At 51.6% G+C, this 17,518-nt stretch overlaps 1 protein-coding gene across 1 annotated transcript in view; it reads left to right on the top strand.

The window, feature by feature from the left end:
* Positions 1-2,678, top strand: part of SLC38A3 (solute carrier family 38 member 3) — a 5,868-nt gene extending 3,190 nt beyond the window's left edge. Inside the window, exons 9-15 of the mRNA XM_007951986.1 lie at positions 167-328; positions 410-489; positions 766-866; positions 1,100-1,224; positions 1,311-1,455; positions 2,382-2,485; positions 2,574-2,678. Of these exons, the coding sequence (XP_007950177.1) occupies positions 167-328; positions 410-489; positions 766-866; positions 1,100-1,224; positions 1,311-1,455; positions 2,382-2,485; positions 2,574-2,678 (822 nt within the window). The remainder of the gene's footprint in view (positions 1-166; positions 329-409; positions 490-765; positions 867-1,099; positions 1,225-1,310; positions 1,456-2,381; positions 2,486-2,573) is intronic.
* Positions 2,679-17,518: the final 14,840 nt, after the last annotated feature.

Consider the following 17,518-nt stretch of genomic DNA (forward strand, 5'->3'; position numbering starts at 1 on the left):
GATTCATAGCGACCCTCATTGGGTTTCCGAAGTAGTAAATCTTTACAGAAGTAGATTGCCCCATCTTCCTTCCATGGAGTGGCTGATGAGTTTGAACCGCCAGCCTTCTGGTTAGCAGTCAAATGTCTTAGGCACTATGCCACCAGAGCTCCTTATCCCCACCCAGGTCATCTATAAAAAGTTCCATGTGCCCTGCCCACTGCCCCTCAACTTCGCCAACATCACGGGCAACTTCAGCCATGGGGAGGTCATTGAAGAGGAGGTCCAGCTGCAGGTTAATGAGGCTGCAGCCTTCTGCAGCCCAAACTACTTCACACTCAACTCACAGGTACGGACGGACAGGGTAGGGGCAGGGAACTCAGTGAGGGCGTGGAGGTGCCACCCTAACACAGTCCCTGTGTCTCCCCAGACGGCATACACCATCCCCATCATGGCCTTCGCCTTCGTTTGCCACCCTGAGGTGCTGCCTATTTATACGGAGCTTAAGGAGTAGGTGTCCACGGCTGGGGTACAGGGTGGAGGCAGCCTTGAGCTGTCTTGGAGAGACTGGATGTGGTCCCTAGGGTGGTGGGTAGTGACAGGAACCAAGTCATTTTATCAAAGATCTTGCTGGCTGCCATGAGGTGGAGTTGGGAGCAAGAAGGAGGCTCCCACAGGTGCGGGATGGTGAGTGTGTGGTGCCAGAGAGACCCCAGGGCACATAGGGGTCTCCCAATGTGGCCCTGCTGGCACCAGCCCTTTCCCCCCATGCCCACTGCCCCATAGCCCCACCAAGAGGAAGATGCAACACATCTCCAACCTGTCCATCGCCGTCATGTACGTCATGTACTTCCTGGCTGCCCTCTTCGGCTACCTCACCTTCTACGGTATGGCTGGACCGGTGGGGGCAGAGGCCAGGCTGGGGGGCAAGGGGCTGGCCAGCGTCCATGGCACCCCACATACTATAGGTGCTCATTAGGTGTGTGATACCTGACTGTGCCCTGCTAGCTGTGGAGGTGAGTCTGAGTGCCACTCCCCACAGTGTCAGGGTTGGCCTGGCAGCACAGGGCCTAATCCCTTTCATGGGCTGCCTACTGACCACCCTCTCTGCCTGCCACAGATGGCGTGGAGTCAGAGCTGCTGCACACCTACAGCAAGGTGGGCCCGTTTGACGTGCTGATCCTGTGTGTGCGCGTGGCCGTGCTGACGGCAGTCACACTCACAGTGCCAATTGTTCTGTTCCCGGTGAGCCAGTGGGCAGGTGGCCAGCCAATGGAAAGTGGGGCTGATGGGACTGACAGGCTGATGGCTCCCCACCTCCCACCCCCCAGGTGCGGCGAGCCATCCAGCAGATGCTGTTTCAGAACCAGGAATTCAGTTGGCCGCGGCACGTATTCATCGCCACCAGCTTGCTCACTTGTATCAACCTACTGGTCATCTTTGCCCCCAATATCCTGGGCATCTTTGGGGTCATTGGTGAGGATATGGCCCTGCTATGTGTAGAGGGAAAGTATTTCCCCAGAGAATTTCTCTTCTGCAAATCTTAACAGATTCCTGAGCTCACATCCTAGGTTTAACAAGTTGGCCTCCCTTCTGAGCTTTCATCCTTAGGATTGTTCTAATCCCCTTAAGAACTCAGAACCACTGAGTCAGAGCCTAGAGCAGCCCCCTCTGGGAGACAGGGGTAGTCCAAGGGTCAGGGGCTTCCAAACAGGATCTCATTGGGTCTTGTTCCCATTTTACTTATGGGGAGACTGAATCTCAGGGTTAAGGGAGCAGAATGGCTACACTGCTGGTGAGTTGGGGAGCCTAGGACCATTGGACTCCATGTTTGGTGCTTTGTTCACTGCCCCATCCTAGTTGGGACTCTGAGCTGGAAAATCAGAAAATTCTGATCTTTGGAGTGCCCTCAACTCAGGAAATAGACTCCCTAACATAACTTCAGGGACTGACATGCAGATTTGGGGTCTAAGTATCCTGGAGATCATCGTTAGAACTCATGTCCCAAAATCCAACTCAAAATGAATTAAGCCGAAAAGAATCTATTGGTTCTAATAATGAAAAAGCATTCAGGAAGAGCTGTATCCAGGAACCCAGACAATATCCTCAAGGCTCTGCCTCTTTCCATCTCTTGGCTTGCCTTTCCTCTTTGTTAGTTTCATTCACTGACAGCTCTTTCTGACATCAACAGTCTCCCCTCCTGGTGGACAGAGAACAAGGGGAGGGGATGGTGGGCTCCTCAGAATCAAGCAGAGCTATGCGCCATTCCCCCATGCTCCAAGCTAGGGACCTTGATGAGACTCCTCCAATAAAAGATGTTTGATCTCATTGAACAGTTCACCCCTAAACCTTCACTGAGAGGTGGAACTCAGCCAGCAGTGGCCATGCCTTATTCTTTGCAGGTGCCACGTCTGCCCCGTGCCTCATATTCATCTTCCCTGCCATCTTCTACTTCCGCATCGTGCCCACTGAGAAGGAGCCTGCGAGGTCCACCCCTAAAATCCTGGTGCGAGGGACCTGGCGGTTGGGCGGCTGGTGTGGGGCTTAGGGAACTGCTTTGCCCTCAGACCTGATGTTGACCTCTGATTCCTCAGGCCCTTTGCTTCGCCCTGCTTGGTCTCTTGCTGATGACCATGAGCTTGAGCTTCATCATCATTGACTGGGTCTCTGGGAACAGCCGGCATGGAGGAAGTCACTAGAGTGCCCTATCCTGCCCTGCTTACTTGTCCTAGCACACCTGCTCAGAGTCCAGCCCCTGCTCCCATCCAGTGGCCAGTCAAGAAGCAGAAGGATGAGGTTAACACAATGGTGTTTGACCCTGCCCCACGTCTTCTCTGTAGAAGTTCTTGTGTTAAGGAGCCAGGACCAAGGCCTATGGGCTACCACCATGCTGGGCTCCAGAGCCTCAGGGGCTTCCTTAACTGGGGGTGGGGGTGGGGCTGTACTCCTTGCCCCCCTTTTGTCACCTCAGATGCCGCCAAGCTCTTCATCCTCCCTTGCACAGATGCATATGCTAAGGGCCAGCAGCTGCTTCCTGAGGTCAAACAGCCTGTAAGGAAGGGCACACAGGCTGGAACCTAGGCCTACTGCCTCCCTTCACCCTGCTGCTGGGGCCAGAGGCTGTGCCCTGAGGTCTCATCTCCCCCGGCCCCCTTGCCTTCCTTCCTTCTGTTCCCCAGGTCCCTTCCAGACCCTTGGGCTCAGGCCCTTAAACACCGAAGTCCCCTTCTCCATTCCCCCACTAGGAGGAGACCCTCCATCCCCTAGCTGGAGCCAGCAGGTTCTGCTATGGGTGAAGCTAGTGTGGGCTCTGTCAAGGGACACCTACCCTGCCCTTCACCAGTCCCGGGGAGGCTGGGACTCCCCCCAACTCCCACCCCCCACCCCCTATTCCCAGCCTGGGCCCTGGGCCACAGCTCACATTCCACTGCTGGGAGAAGGGAGAGGCTGGAGGCCAGAGTGTCCTGAGTTCTGGGAAGCCAAAGATCCTAGTGGCCAGCCTGGGGCTGGGGTGGGGAGGCTGGCAGCCTCCTTTTATAAATATTATACATAAGACCAGCTGTGTTTTATATTTGTGACTTCTGGGTCCCTGAAAGGTAAGGGTGGAGGCCAGGGAATGATGGAGGACCCCTGCCCCCTTCCCTGGGATAGAGGGTGGGGACAGCCCATCCTACCCTATCCCCTGCCTCCCAAACCAACTGTCAGCTCTCAGACGCAGCTCTGGGCCCGGGCCAGGCTCAGCACAGACCTGCTTTCTCACGGGGTGAGGTGGGGAGGAATTAATGAGGCCCCAGGAAGTGGGACAGAGAGAGGCCTCCGGAAGGAGGCAACGTGAGGTGCATCCCCAGCAGCTTCAGGGAGGGTCTGAACTGGGGGCGGCAGAGCTGCAGAAGCCCCAGGAAGGCCCCTCTTGTCTCCCCTCCCTTGGCTCCCAAGTCAACCTTCTGTCAAATCCCCAAGTCTGGGGACAAAAAATCCAGGGATCCTGTGCCCTGTTGGGCTGATGTTTTTATTATTAGTAAAATCCACTGTGAATAAAGGTGGGTTAATGAGTCCCTGTGTATGAGGAAGGTCAGGAGGGAAAGGGCTCCAGGCAGGCTGGGGGCTTCAGGGAGGCAAGGCAGGCCCAGGTGCCTGGGGCCTAGTGGGACTGGGAAGTTGCCTACTGCCTCCAGCAGGCCTGAACCAGCTGGGACCCAGTGGGATAGAGCTGCCTGGCTCCTGGCACCAAACTCTCATTAGGAGAGACCCTGTACCCGGCTAGGCCGCCAGCAAAAGGACAGCAGGAAAAATCCAGTTTGAACTTGCAAGGCGTTGCCAGCTCTGGAAACCCCTGAAGAAAGAACTTCCTCAAGCCGGTGGTTGTTAGGCCCATGGCAGTGCCAGCTGGGCAGAGGGGGGCGCTTCCTGAGTCCTGCTCCCATCAGCCCCAGGCACCTGACTCCAGCCTGAGGATTCACAGAGGAGCCATGTGGCTCCAGGAAAGAGCCTGGATGTTGAATTAGAGGTGACTGTAGCCCAGGGTGCCCTGGCATGAGGGGTTGCCCTCTGGGGTTCTCTGGCTTTTCCTTCATAAGGTGGGGCTACAGCTCTTTCTGAATCCCTTGGGGGTGGGGTACAGTAAAGGGCAGGGTTGATCCCATTAGCAGACCCTGGGGTCTTCTTTAGCACTCCTTCCATCTAAACAAGGCTGCCAGTCAGAGAAGCAGCAGGACTGCCTGAAGCCTGTTAAAACGTCAGGCCTGCCTCAGGCCTCTTGGACCAGAACATGTGCTGGCAATGCCCCTCTCCCCCCAACACATAGTATAGAGAAGGCCCTCTCCCTGAGAGGCCCCCTCTGCCTGCCCATCCAGGCGTCCACCAGTTGATGGGAGGCAGGCTCCAGAGGTGGGAAAACTGGGGCAGGTGAAGTAGCCAGTACACTCAATCCAAAAGCCAAGTGCCCACATGACCATTTGATTGAAAATTAGTGTCCCTCATCCCTGACTCTCAGGCTCCAGCCTCCATGAGGAGGGGTCTGTAGACCCTTGGACATCATTAAGCAATTAAAAATTGTTGTTGAGAATATACACCACAAAACATATCAATGCAAGAAGCTTGTACATATCTAATTCACTAACATTGATTATGTTCTCCGAGTTGTGCAACCATTCTCACCCCCCTTTTCTGAGTTGTTCCTCCCCCATTAATGTGAACACACTGTCCACTAAGGTTCCTGTCTAACCTTTCGAGGTGCTGTTGTCAGTTTGTTCCCATATAGATAGTTCTGAAAAGAGCATAATGTTCAAAGCAAGCTTTTTTACTAGTTAAGCTAAACTATTGTTTGGTTTTAAGAAGACTTCAGGGATTATTGTTGGTTTAAAGTTATTAAGTATTTTTATACGTTTTAAAGAATGTCCTGGGTTTTTTTCTTCTGCTTTTTAATTTTTGTTCTGTTTGGAATATTGACAAGTTAGAGCAACTGGAAAGTCCACCTCAAGTCTTCTTTATTTCCTTTCACTGTTTTCTTATGAATGCTTGTTGTAGAAAACTAGGTAACATGGACCACGACACAGGGGGCAAAAGCATGGGCCTTGGTCTCCCTGTCCAGCAGCCTGCATCCTCCTCACCCGTGTGTATATATGTACACGTTCGCCTATCAACTAAAAAAGGGATTCATTCATTCATTCAACAAGTATTTATTGAGATTTCCTATGTACCAGGCAGTCTCCTAGCAGCTGTAAATAGAGTGGTGAGCAAAGCAAAGACACTCACCCTGCTTGAATTTGCATTCTAGGTGGGTGATTCAGACCAGAAACATGAAACCCAGTCCCTAAATTACATCATTTGTTAGGAGATGCTTAGTGCTAGGGGAAGTAAGAAGAGTAGGGTAAAGGGATAGGGAACAGGAGGACTGGGGGAGGGGAGAGGTCAATGTAGGCCTTGCTGAGAAAGGGATGTTCCTTCAGAGATTTGGAGAGGCAGCATGTGGATTGTTTGCAGGGACGCTTCCAGCCAGAGGGATCTGCCAAAGCAAAGCCCTGAGGCAGGACACTCCTGGCTTGTGAGAGGAGCAGCCAGGACACCAGGGGAGGCAGGAGAAGGTAGAAGGGGAGGTGGGAGCTAGTAAGGGGTCTTGTCAACTACCATAAGCACTTTTTTTTTTTTTTTTTAAATACGTGTTATTGAAATATTATTTACCATAAGCACTTTGGATTTTTCTCTACGGGAGATGAGAGAGCCAATGCCAGGTCCTGAACAGAGGAGGGGGCAGGATCTGATCTGACAGTGACTTGGAGTTTAAAATGGATTATTCTGGCTGCTGCATTGAGACTAGACTCTGAGGTGAGGAAGATGGGGAACCAAGGATGACCCAAGAGGCTACTGCAGTAGTTCAGACTGTTGGGTAGCTCCACCCAGGTGGTGGCAGCAGTAGCAGCATGGGTTGGGATGAGACACTAGGGGTTGTTCAGAAGGTGGGGCAGCAGGGTTTCCTGATGGTTTGGGCATGGGGAAGGGGCAGGGAGGAGAAAGGTGGAGCCACAAGAGGGATAGAGCTTGTTCTAGTTACCTAGTGCCGCTGTGACGAGAATATACCACAAATGGGATGGCCTTAACAAACAGGAGTTTATTCTATCACAGTTTGGAGGCTTTAAGTCCAAGTTCAAAGTGCCAGGCTCTAGGGGCTTTGTGAAAGCCCCTTGACCTTGGGCTTCAGCTCTGCCTCTTGTTCCTGGCCCACTCAAGCTAGAGGCTTTTCTTCACTCAGGCAGCTACCGGCTGCTGAGGTTAACAAGCCCAAGGTTGACAAATAAAATGGCACTGTTCTGATGTTACCAAATCACACAGCAGGCCATTAATTCAAGTCCACTGTAAGTCCCAAGGTCAGCAGAGCATGGCAGGCTGCTGAATAATTAATGACATGGCTACATGCAGGGTCCAAGAAGTGCCATAAGCTAGAAACTATTCCCAAAGCTGTTTCTTTTATACGGAAATCAGACCACATCCCCAAAGGCAGCTACTCAGCTGCTCACAGTAGATTCCACCATGGAGTTGATTACCAATCTCATCATGGGGCATGCTACATCCAGCTGCCCAGCCACTCAACCAGGCCCAGCCAAGTTGAAACACACAAACTTAATCACCACAAGCTGTCATTGCATTCACTGAGGGAAGCTGAGGGAAAAGCAGGCTTATATCAGTTTGGCACAAGAACAGTTTGAGATGCTGACTGGACATCTAGTGGAAAGGCCAACTTGGCCACTGACTCTGTGACTCTGGAGTGTAGCAGAGAGGCCAGCACTGGAGCCTTGAGGAGGCAAAGCGAGTGGATGGTATTTAAAGCCCAGGGCCTGGGGAGATGAGTTTAGACAGACGAGGGCAGTGGTCAGGACTGACTCCCAGAACACTATTAGGAGATGGGAGAGATGAGACAGAATCAGCAAAGGAACCAGCAGGCAACAGCAGCAAGGATGTGAGAGGAAACCAGGAGAGTGTGAGCATCTGGGAGCCAAACAAGCAGACACTGCTGAGGAGGTGAGGGTGGAGGACAGGCTACTGACTTTGGCAGTATGTTGGTCCCTGAGGACCCTGACCCGGGCAATTTGATAGAGGAAGGGTGTCTTAGTGACACCCTTTGGTATAACAAAAATAACACAAGTGGATGGCTTTAAAAACAAATTTATTGTCAAACATTTTTGGAGGCTAGGAGTCTGATTCAGGGCGTCAGCAGGGCTATGCTCTGCTCTAGGAAAAGATCATTCCTTGTCTCTTTCAGCTTCTGGTAGTGCCAGTTATTTCTTAGCATTCCTTGGCTTGTACACAGATCTTCACATGATCTCTTCCCCCGTGTGTGTGTAAGACTCTTCTTGTCTATTTCCCCTTTTTATAAGACACCAGTCAGAAAGGGTTAGGTTTACAACTCACCCTACTCTATCTAGTATGGCTTCATTAACATAATAAAAGAAAATCCCTATTACCAAACGGGGTCACATTCACAGATACAGGGGTTAGGACTTCAACATACGTTTTTCTGGGACACAATTCAATCCAGAGCAGAAGGCAGAGCCTGACTGGAGTGGAGAGAAGAGTGAGTGGGAGACTGGAACTGGAAAGAGCAATGTAGATAACATGTATGAAATGAGAGCGGAGGGGCTGTGACAATGGCCAACAGAGGCTTTTAAGCTCTGGGGTGCAGTGGTTAAGGGATTCACCTGATAACCAAAAGGTTGGTGGTTCAAGGCTACCAGCTGCTCTGCAGGAGAAAGGTAAGGCAGTCTGCTTCCTTAAAGATTTACAGCCTTGGAAACCTGTGAGCAACCTATAGGATTGCTACAAGTCAAAATCGACTCAATGGCAGTGGGTTTGGTTTGGCTTGGGGAGAAGAAAAGTGAGAGATTGGAAGAAACTGGTAAAATGGTGGATTGGAAGTAGATGAAGAACTTCTGGGGTCAGATCCTGAGGAACTGGGCTGGAAGACAGTAGGTGAACATTGGACAGTGGAGTCCAGGCATTAGGGAGCCGTGGGGGGTAGCCACTGACTAGCCTGGCTAAGTGCTAGTGGCTAGGGACATTGTGTGTCCAAGATCCAGCCAGGGGCAGTAAGGGGCACCTGAGGGGACCCAGGGGGCTCATTCACACTTCTGTCCTGACCCTAGTTTAAAATCACCCAGCAACTGACTTTCTTTCAAACAACTTGGAGCCGTAATAATTGATTGAAACTTGCTTAGAAAGAAAAGCTAGCAAAAGGGCCGTGGAAAAAATCTGAACGAACAAAACTGCTTTCAAAACCACACAAGGCTCCAAACCCGCGAGGCCACGCACAGCAGGACCTGGACAGGATTAGCCAACGGCTTAATCCTCGGAGCGCTGTGGGAAGCGGCCTCTGCTGCCCCCTGGCGGTCAGTGGCTGAATCTGGGTTACGCGGACGCCACCGACACGTTGCTGGGCCGGGTGTCTGGGATTGTCAGTGGTGGCCAGACAGCTGGCCCGTAAGGCTCCAAGGCACTCCAGGAAGTCTTCTCGGGCTTCAAGACAGGCAGGATGGCAGCGAAGAAGGGACCAAGACTTCACGCTGTGTATAGTGACAAGTGAATGAAGCACTGCCAGTCAATTGTGTCCTCAGGAAGTCAAGCCGAGAGCCTCTCATAGGCTGTCGGACCTTGGAGGAGTCTCAGAGGGGAAGGAGGGGCTTAGCCCAGCATTCTGAGAGCCCCTGCAAGCATATCCCAGTCCTTCTCCCTATCCTGCTGGTGTCTTTGGGGTCAAATCCAGCCAGGCACCAGAAGTTTCCAAGTGTGCACTCGGCCCTTAGGCTGGTGCAGGCAGTGGGCATGGAAGCTGCCTGCCTTTCAGCAAGCAGGCGAGTGACCACAGGAAGAATCACCCAAATCACAGTCTAATTTCCGTTATGAAGAGAGGGACGGGGGAAGCAGAAAGGCGGGTGTGATGGGCATGTGTGGAGACTGGATCCAGGGCTTGTATCAGACTCCAGGAGAGGGCAACAGGGGGATCACAGAGGGCTCCGAGCTGGAAAGGACGCAGAACGGTTGCTCCCCATGGTGGGAAGGCCTCGGACTTGGCTCAGAGGGGCATGTCGGCGGAGGTAGGGGTCTGGGCCAGAGGAAGGACGGGGTGGAAAGGCAGACGTGGCTGAAGTAGCCACAAGAGGAACCAAGGAGAAAAGGAGGTGGCTACGGGGAGGTGGGGGGCTGGGCCTGCCTCTACTCCCGAGTTGCGCCTGTGTCCCACTAGGAGGCGTCGCTGCCTAGCGAAGCCGCTTCCCGGCCTCCCGCTGCCACGGAGACCAGTAATCCCGGCTAGAGAAGCCTCGGAAGAGGCGGAGGGAGCACTTCCCAAGGTCGCTTCCGGCTTGATTTAGATCTCCGCAGCCTGAGAGGGTGGAGGCCGCCGTGGGCGGGGCGAAGATGCGAGAATATGAGAGGAGGGACGGAGTGCGAGGACTGGGGTTGTGAGGCGGCTGCTGAGGACAGGAGTCGGAAGACCCGCGGGGTTGCTAGGGCCCGAGATTGGGAGTGGATGACAGGGGCCCGATACAGGTCCTCTGTGAGGCTGCACTTTGCCCTACGCCTGGGCCTTCCTCGCCTTTTCTGTTGTGTAATATAGTTCTGGGTCTCTGGGGACCCCGGCGCAGGCACTGACCCGTGCAGCAGGGTAGGAATGCCTTTCTGGATAAGGTGAAGTGGAAAGGACACTCCAGGAGAGGTGTGCAAAGGCGAGGAGGCAGGAATGAAAGCCCCTTGTAGACCTTTTACTGTAAAATTTGGAGGAGAGGCTAAGCCGCCTAGGAAAGCTGAAGAGAAGCAGGTCAGCCCAAACCCTGCTCAAGGAAGCAAAAGCTTGTCCCGGTTACATGTAGCCTCCCAGCTTGTGCACTCTTCTCTACCTTGTCCCCTAGTAAGCCTCATTCCATCACCAGCACCACATGGTGGCCATTCCCTTCATCCATGCATCTTGTCCTCAGGGGTCATTCTCCATATAGCAGTTAGAAGGAATTTTTAAATTTTAAAATATCATGTCACTCTTCCTTAAAACCCTGTTAAGGATTGAATTCACAAAGGCAACACAATCTTTTGTTAAAGATATTAAGCCTGTGATTGATGAATCTAACCAAGTACCACAGCAGAAAACCCATAAGCTTAGACTGTTACACTGAGGGGGCCAGAGAAAGAATGAAAGGAAAGGATGCTGTCTGCCTTTTGGAATGTTATAGCCACAAAACAGGCCAAAGGAGCAACATCTATTGTCCTCCAAGAAAATTAAAGGATCATCCTTGGAGCAGCTTGGAGGTCAGCAGAACTGGCAGAAGGAGCATGGGAAGAAGGGCCTTCTTGTTTTCAAAGGGTGAGGCCATAGTCTCCTGAATCTCAAAGGGTGGGTCTCAGCCTCCTGTGTTTCAAAGAGTGGGATTTCTGCCAACTTGCCAGGGCAATGGGGCTGCAGTGCCCAAGGCGCAGAAGACTGGGGGCCTGGGGCCTGCCTGGGCAGGGGGCTGAGGGGGTGGAGAATGGGGCTGCCCAAAGATGAGGGAGCAGAGTTGCTGTCCCAGTGGGCCTGGAAGATGGAGCTGAAGCTCAGGGCCGAGGGCCCTTCACCCAGCGTCCGGAGGGCAGGGCATTGCCTAGGTGGTCTCGGAGAACAGAGAATTATTTTCAAGCCTTGAGAGCTGAGTTTTGGACTTGGATGGTGCCTGTTACTCTTCTTTGCCTTCAATGTCTCTCATTTGTAATGGAAAAGTATACCTTGTACCTCTTTTACAAGCAAGCAGATAACCTATATTCCAGACTTCACAGATTGTCAAAAAGAGGAATTTTGCTCCAGGATAGTATATGCCTAACATCTCACCCATACTTGATTTAGATGATTCAGAAGATGAGATTTTGGACTTGGAGTTGGCAAGGACATGAATTTTGGGGGGCCAAAAGGTCGAAAGTTATGATTGGATTGAATTGTGTCTCCCCAAAATGTGTGTTGTAAATCCTAACCTCTATGTCTGTGGTTATAATCCCATTTGGGAATTGGTTGCCTTTGTCATGTTAATGAGACAAGTTTAGTGTAGGGTATATTTTAAGGCAATCTCTTTTGAGATATAAAAGATTAAACAAGCAAGCAAAAGAAGCAAAGATGGGGAGGGATGCCAAGCCAGAGGACGACTGCTCAGCAGTAGAAGCTCAAAGAGACAAGAACCTTCCTCCAGAGCTGACAGAGAAAGAAAGCCTTAACCTAGAGCCAGCACCCTGAATTTGGACTTCTAGCCTCCTAAACTGTGTGAGAAAATACATTTCTGTTCGTAAAACCCACCCATTTATGATAATTCTGTTAGAGCAGCACTAGATAACGAAGATGTTGTTATGTGTTACGTGTTGTTATGTGTTTCCGTCGCACTTGGAATAAAATTTAAACTCCTGACCCCATGACCCTGATAGTCTGACCCTTACTGATCTCCACCCCTGTTGATAGCCCACAGCCTGGTCTGTTACTTCAGCCCACCATGCTTGTCCTCACCTCAGGGCCTTTGCACCAGCTGATAACCTCTCAGAAGCTTTTACTCCACCAGCCTGAAGCAGCCCCCAGCTGTTCTGATGTGTTTGGTTTGGCTGTAGCATTTACTTCCTGCAGTCCTATAGAGCAATGCCCCATGCTCCCAGGTTTCAGTGACCAGCTTCCCTCCCAGGACAGGTCCCTTTCTTCCCTCTAACCCCCACCCCCTAATTACTGTCTAAAGGAAATCCCCCCACCCCAGACCTTGCTGTACACCTCGCTGGGCCACTTGCTGTTGCATCACCTTCATTAGGGCTGTTTTTGTGCCTTCATTAAATTAAATTCCAGGAAGCAGTGCTAATGAAGGCCATAACGAGCAGCAGGAGAGGCTACCAGCCCCAGCCGTTGGACAGCATGGCAGGGAGGCTTGGCAACAACATGAGCAAAACAGTGGCTCCTGGGAATAGGGTTGATTATCCATTGCCCGGGGCCCTCAAAGGACCCTGGGTCTCCAGGGGGAGGTGGCCTTTAGAGGCTGTATATGCAGGGAGCATAGCACGGCACAGTGACAGGTTAGACCATGAGCTCTTTGAGGACAAGATGGGAGGCTCCACTCAGACTTTGCCCCCAAAGCCCTGAGGGCTCCCTGGGTTCCCTACCAGGGCCCTGGACAGTATCTCCTCATCCTAGTCCCACCACACACACACCAGGAACAGAACCAAGACCAGTTCAATATGCAGGGCCAGGCATACTGCATACTCACAAACTTTACCCCAGCACCTCCTGGGGACTTGGGAACCCCCTGCCTGCCCCATTCTCCCATGGTGCTTCACAGAACTCCAGGATGAAGCTCAGAGTCCTCACTGCCATCCCTAAGGCCCCACCTGATCACCCTGTCAACTGCCCTGGTCTCTCATAGCACTGTCCCTCTGCCTCTTTCTCTGCCAGGCTGGCTTCCTCCTTTCTAGGAACATCCAACTCCTTCCTGCCCCAGAGGGCCTTTGCATTTGTTGTTCCCTGTCCCTCCACCTGTCACTCACTTCTGGTTAACTACACCATCAGTTCCCTCTCATGATATAAAGGATGCCTGCTCACATTATTCCTTCTTGCACACATGCCCCTTTTGCTCTCAAGTCACCCTCATTTCCCTATTGACTAGCTTGGATGCTCCTTACTCTTGGCGCTCAGAGTGGCAAGCCCAGAACTGGCTGCCTCACTCACCCCCCAGTTCTCAGCACATTAACACAGAATAGGTTCTCAGTAAACAGCCATTGAACACTGACTCATTGCAGGCCAACCCCCCCCCCGCCAAACTTCTGATTAAGGACTGCTTGGAGCTGATTCCTCAGTGTAAAGCCAACTATTTGTGAGGACAATGGGTGGCCAGGAAGGGGGTCCTGGACCCTGAGGGTCTGCAGGCCTAGAACTGCTCCTCTTTGGGGAAGAGAGGCCTGTCAGAGAGGGGAAAGGGAGGGCAGGATTGCCATCTCCGATATCAGAACTGCTATGAGCTCTGGTGGCGTAGTGCCTAAGGCATTTGACTGCTAACGGGGTTGGTGGTTCAAACCCACCAGCCATTCCTTGGAAGGAAGGTTGGGCAATCTACTTACATAGTGATACAGCCTTGGAAACCCAAGGAGGGGTCGCTCTGAGTTGGATCTGACTCAACCACAGTGAGTTTTTTTTTTTTTTTTTTTTCCCCCCACTGGGCAAAAAAGGAGCTCTGGTGGTGCTGTGGTTAAAGCATTGAGCTGTTAACCAAAAGGTTGGTGGTTCAAACCCATCACCTGTTCTGTGGAAGAAAGATAAAGCATCTACTTCCATACTTCCATAAAGATTTACAGCCTTGGAAACTGTTTGGGGTCACTATGGGTTAGAATCAACTCAATGGCAGTGGGTTTGGGTTAGTTGGGTTTGTTGTTGTTGTTATGTGCCGTCGGGTCCCGACTCAGTGACCCCTCCTTGCTGAGGCAGTATCACTATGGAAGTAGATTGCCCAACCTTCCTTCCGAGGAGTGGCTGGTGGGTTTGAACCGCCAGCCTTCTGGTTAGCAGTCAAGTGCCTTAGGCACTATGCTACCAGACCTCCTTAGTTGGGTTTAGTGAGCTAAAAGAGCAGGAAGGAGGACCTAACATGTATTTCTGGAGGTGGAGCCTGGCTTAGGGCTGTAGTGAAGGAGTGAGGTCCCCGTCACTGAGGTCTGCAAACAGAAGCTACTGAGAATGGCCTTGGCCAGTCTCAGGCTCTGGGCATTCTTGTAGAATCCTGCCTGTTCCTGGACTCTAGGCAGGAGGGGTGGGGTGGTGTGTGTGGGGGGAGACACACCCACCGAAACTGCCTTTGGGGAAGTGCTGGCAGCTTCCTCTTCCTGGAGCCTATGAGCTGAGGGATCAGCCCACTTGAAGGGGTCTCCATCCCTCACCCTGCTCAAGGCTGTGCGCAGTAGGAACTCAGGACAAAGCGGATTGCTCTATGGCCTGTGTTGAGCCTTGTGGCTGCCCTGGCTGTCCCAAGTGAGCTAGCCGCTGCAACTTCTCCATTCCAGCTGGGTGCCAGCCTCAGCTCTACTGAGTATCCTATCATTGTCATTTATGGTCTAATCTAGCTGTTATGGGTTGAACAGGGATATATCATACCTCTGCAGGTGACCATGAGACCTAGCCAAGCAGCAAAACTCCCTGCTCCCCAAACAGCCTCTTCTAGAAGGACCCTTGGTTCTGAGGTATGAAGGAAACAGCATGCTTGCAGTGCCTCTCACTGACGAGGATGAAGAGGTCCTGGTCCCTTCTGGGCTCCACTTGACTCAGCTGCAAATCAAAGGTTTCTTCAGCTCTGACCCTGGATATTCTTGCTGACCCTTCCCCAAACCCAGTCTCTCAATTCCACCTCCTTACCTTTGCATATGCTGTTCCCTCATCCTGGAATGTCCTTCCTCATTGCTTTTCTCCCTCTGTTATTGTTGTTGTTATGGGCCATTGAGTCCATTCCAACTCATAATGACACTTACAGGACAGAGTAGAACTGTCCCCTAAGATTTCCTAGGCTGAAATCTTTACAGGAGCAGATAGATGGTCAGGTCTTTCTCCTGTTTCTCCCTCTAGCCCATTATCACTTCCGCCAAGAAGGCTTACTGAATCCACACTTTATGGAGCCATTGAGGCTGGATGAACCCCTGAAACTGTTGCCCTGAGGTCATCTTTAAACCTTAAGCCGAAAATATCCCCTGAAGTGTTCTTTAAACCCAACCAAACAATAGTTCAGCTTAATCAGTAAAGAACTCCTGCTTTGAGCATGATATTCTTTTGAAGAACTATCTATATGGAATCAAATTGACAACAACTTAAAGGTTAGATGGCAAGCTTAGGGGACAGTGAGTTTATGTTAATGGGGGAGGAACAACTCAGAAAAGGAGGATGAGAATGGCTGAACAACTCGAAGAACGTGATCAAAGTCACTAAATTGTATGTGTAGAAATTGTTGAATTGATGTTTTTCTGTGCATATTCAAAAACAAATTATTTTTAAAAAAAGGAAAAGAAGAAGACAATTCCTGGACCTTCCTAGACACAATTTGTTTCCCTTTCTCTGCACACATAATTATGGCAAATATTTTTATAGGGGCAGCAGGACTACTGCTTTCCCAGCTCCAGAACAGAGACCTCTGAAGAGTGTGGGAGAGTTTGTGTAATCATTCAGTCTGACAAATATTTACCTGCTATCCTCAAGGAGCAGAGCGATGTAGCAAAGGGCTTGGAATCAGGGACCTGGGTGGGGGAAACTCTCCACCAGGCTCATGTGATAGAACTAGGGAGGAGGAAGCCCCAGGACAATGAGAGTCAGAGTCCAGCTAACAGCTGGAGGGATGAAGGGGAAGAGATAACAAGAGGATAGAGAGACCAAAACTAGAGAGATGGCTGATGTATGGTATGTTCTAAGTAGTTGGGGATGAGTTCTAAATAGATGGAGGTGGGCAGGGACAGCCCCTACAGAGCCTTAAAGAAATTGCTATAACGACTCACTCCTAGGGCTTTCCACATGCCAGGCATGTTCTGAGCATTTTACCCTCATTTTCTCCTGTAGTCCTAATGCAGCTGTGTGGTGGGCATGTGTTACTGTTAGGCCCATTTTACTGGTGAGAAAACTGAGGCATGGGCAGTTTCTGATACTTGTCCAAAATCACACATCTGGGAAGTTTGCAGACTGCTCCCTAGAGTCCTTGCGGCCAAGTGCCACTCTACCACCTCTTGTGTGGTCCAGATGTGTCTGGGCTTTATCCTCAGGGCACCGGGGAGTCCTGGAAGGTTTGCGATGTGGCCTTGATATAATTTGTTTCAGCAGGATCTTCTTTGCTGCCATATGGAGGATAGATTGTGGGAGAAACAGGGAGAAGGCCAGAGGCCTACAGTGAGGGATGGTGGAGAAAGAAAATGGGGGCAATTTTGAGGGGAAATTGAGGAAGCGAAGAGACTGACAGGATATAGGGGTGGGGAGAGGTGTTCATAGCTCTAGCTGGTTGGAAAGGCCATGAATGGGTATGGGGCCCAGGAGCAGGGGCCAATGAGGGGTGGGTATACCCAGTTCTAGACATGGGTTTGAGGTGCCCAAGGTGTCTGGGAGAGGTTTCTGAACAATGGTGGACATGGCCTGGCAATCAGGGGCCAAGTCAGGTTAGAGATGTCCAGGTGGGGTTCTGAGTCTCTGGAGTGAGAGGTGTGTTATTGGAGTGCTAAGCAGAGGCATGGCCAGAGCCCTGGGGACCCCGTGGAGATGGAAAAGGTACAGCCATTGGGGAGAAAGGGGGGGTCACCGGACTACCTAGGAGGAGCCCCTGGCTGGAAGGGAGCAGCTGGCTGTTAGGAAGGTGCTGGGAGATCCAGTGAACCAGCATGCCACAGGACCTAGCCATTCTTCCCAGTGCCCGCCCTCCCCCCTGCCCTGCTCTGTTTCCATTGATTGGGGTCTGTGTCTCGCCCACCTCCGGAGAGCTGGGCCTCTGAAGGGCTGACAGTTTCTCCCTGTTACCTGGCAACTGTGAGAGCTGTTGGCTGTTGCTAGGAGCAGGCTGGGGAGGCCTGAGGAGAGAGGATAGGCTCTCAGGCATGGGCCAGCAGGGAAGAAGTCCGCCTTGGAGCTGGTTTTGTAGTCTGTGCGTAGATAGGCTGTATGCACACATTTTTACAGTGTGTTCTGTGGACTTGAGGCATGTTAGAGACTGGGCTTATGTGTGAATGTGTAGAGCCTGAAAGATCTTTTAACCAGAAGCCTTTAGTATGGAGATTGACACGTCCCATGCTGAGCCCTAATGCCTGTAGTAAATGTCCCATACCTCAGAGCCTTTTATCAGAAATCTGCATGGCTCCAAAAAGCCTCTCACCCACCTTTGAAGACTATGAGGGCTTTCACACACAGCCCCCCCCCCCAGGTTTCGCAGAGAGTATGCACATATCAAAGAGATCCGCCTGGCCCCGAGAAATCTCTCACTCACCTTTGAAACCGGGGGAATTCCAACCTGCCCCAAATTCCCAAACCCCTATCATAAAAACCAAATTATCTACTCCA

This window comes from Orycteropus afer, unplaced genomic scaffold, assembly GCF_000298275.1.
Source record: "Orycteropus afer afer isolate SDZICR_OR568_19922 unplaced genomic scaffold, OryAfe1.0 scaffold00323, whole genome shotgun sequence".
In the NCBI taxonomy this organism is placed as follows: Eukaryota; Metazoa; Chordata; class Mammalia; order Tubulidentata; family Orycteropodidae; genus Orycteropus; species Orycteropus afer.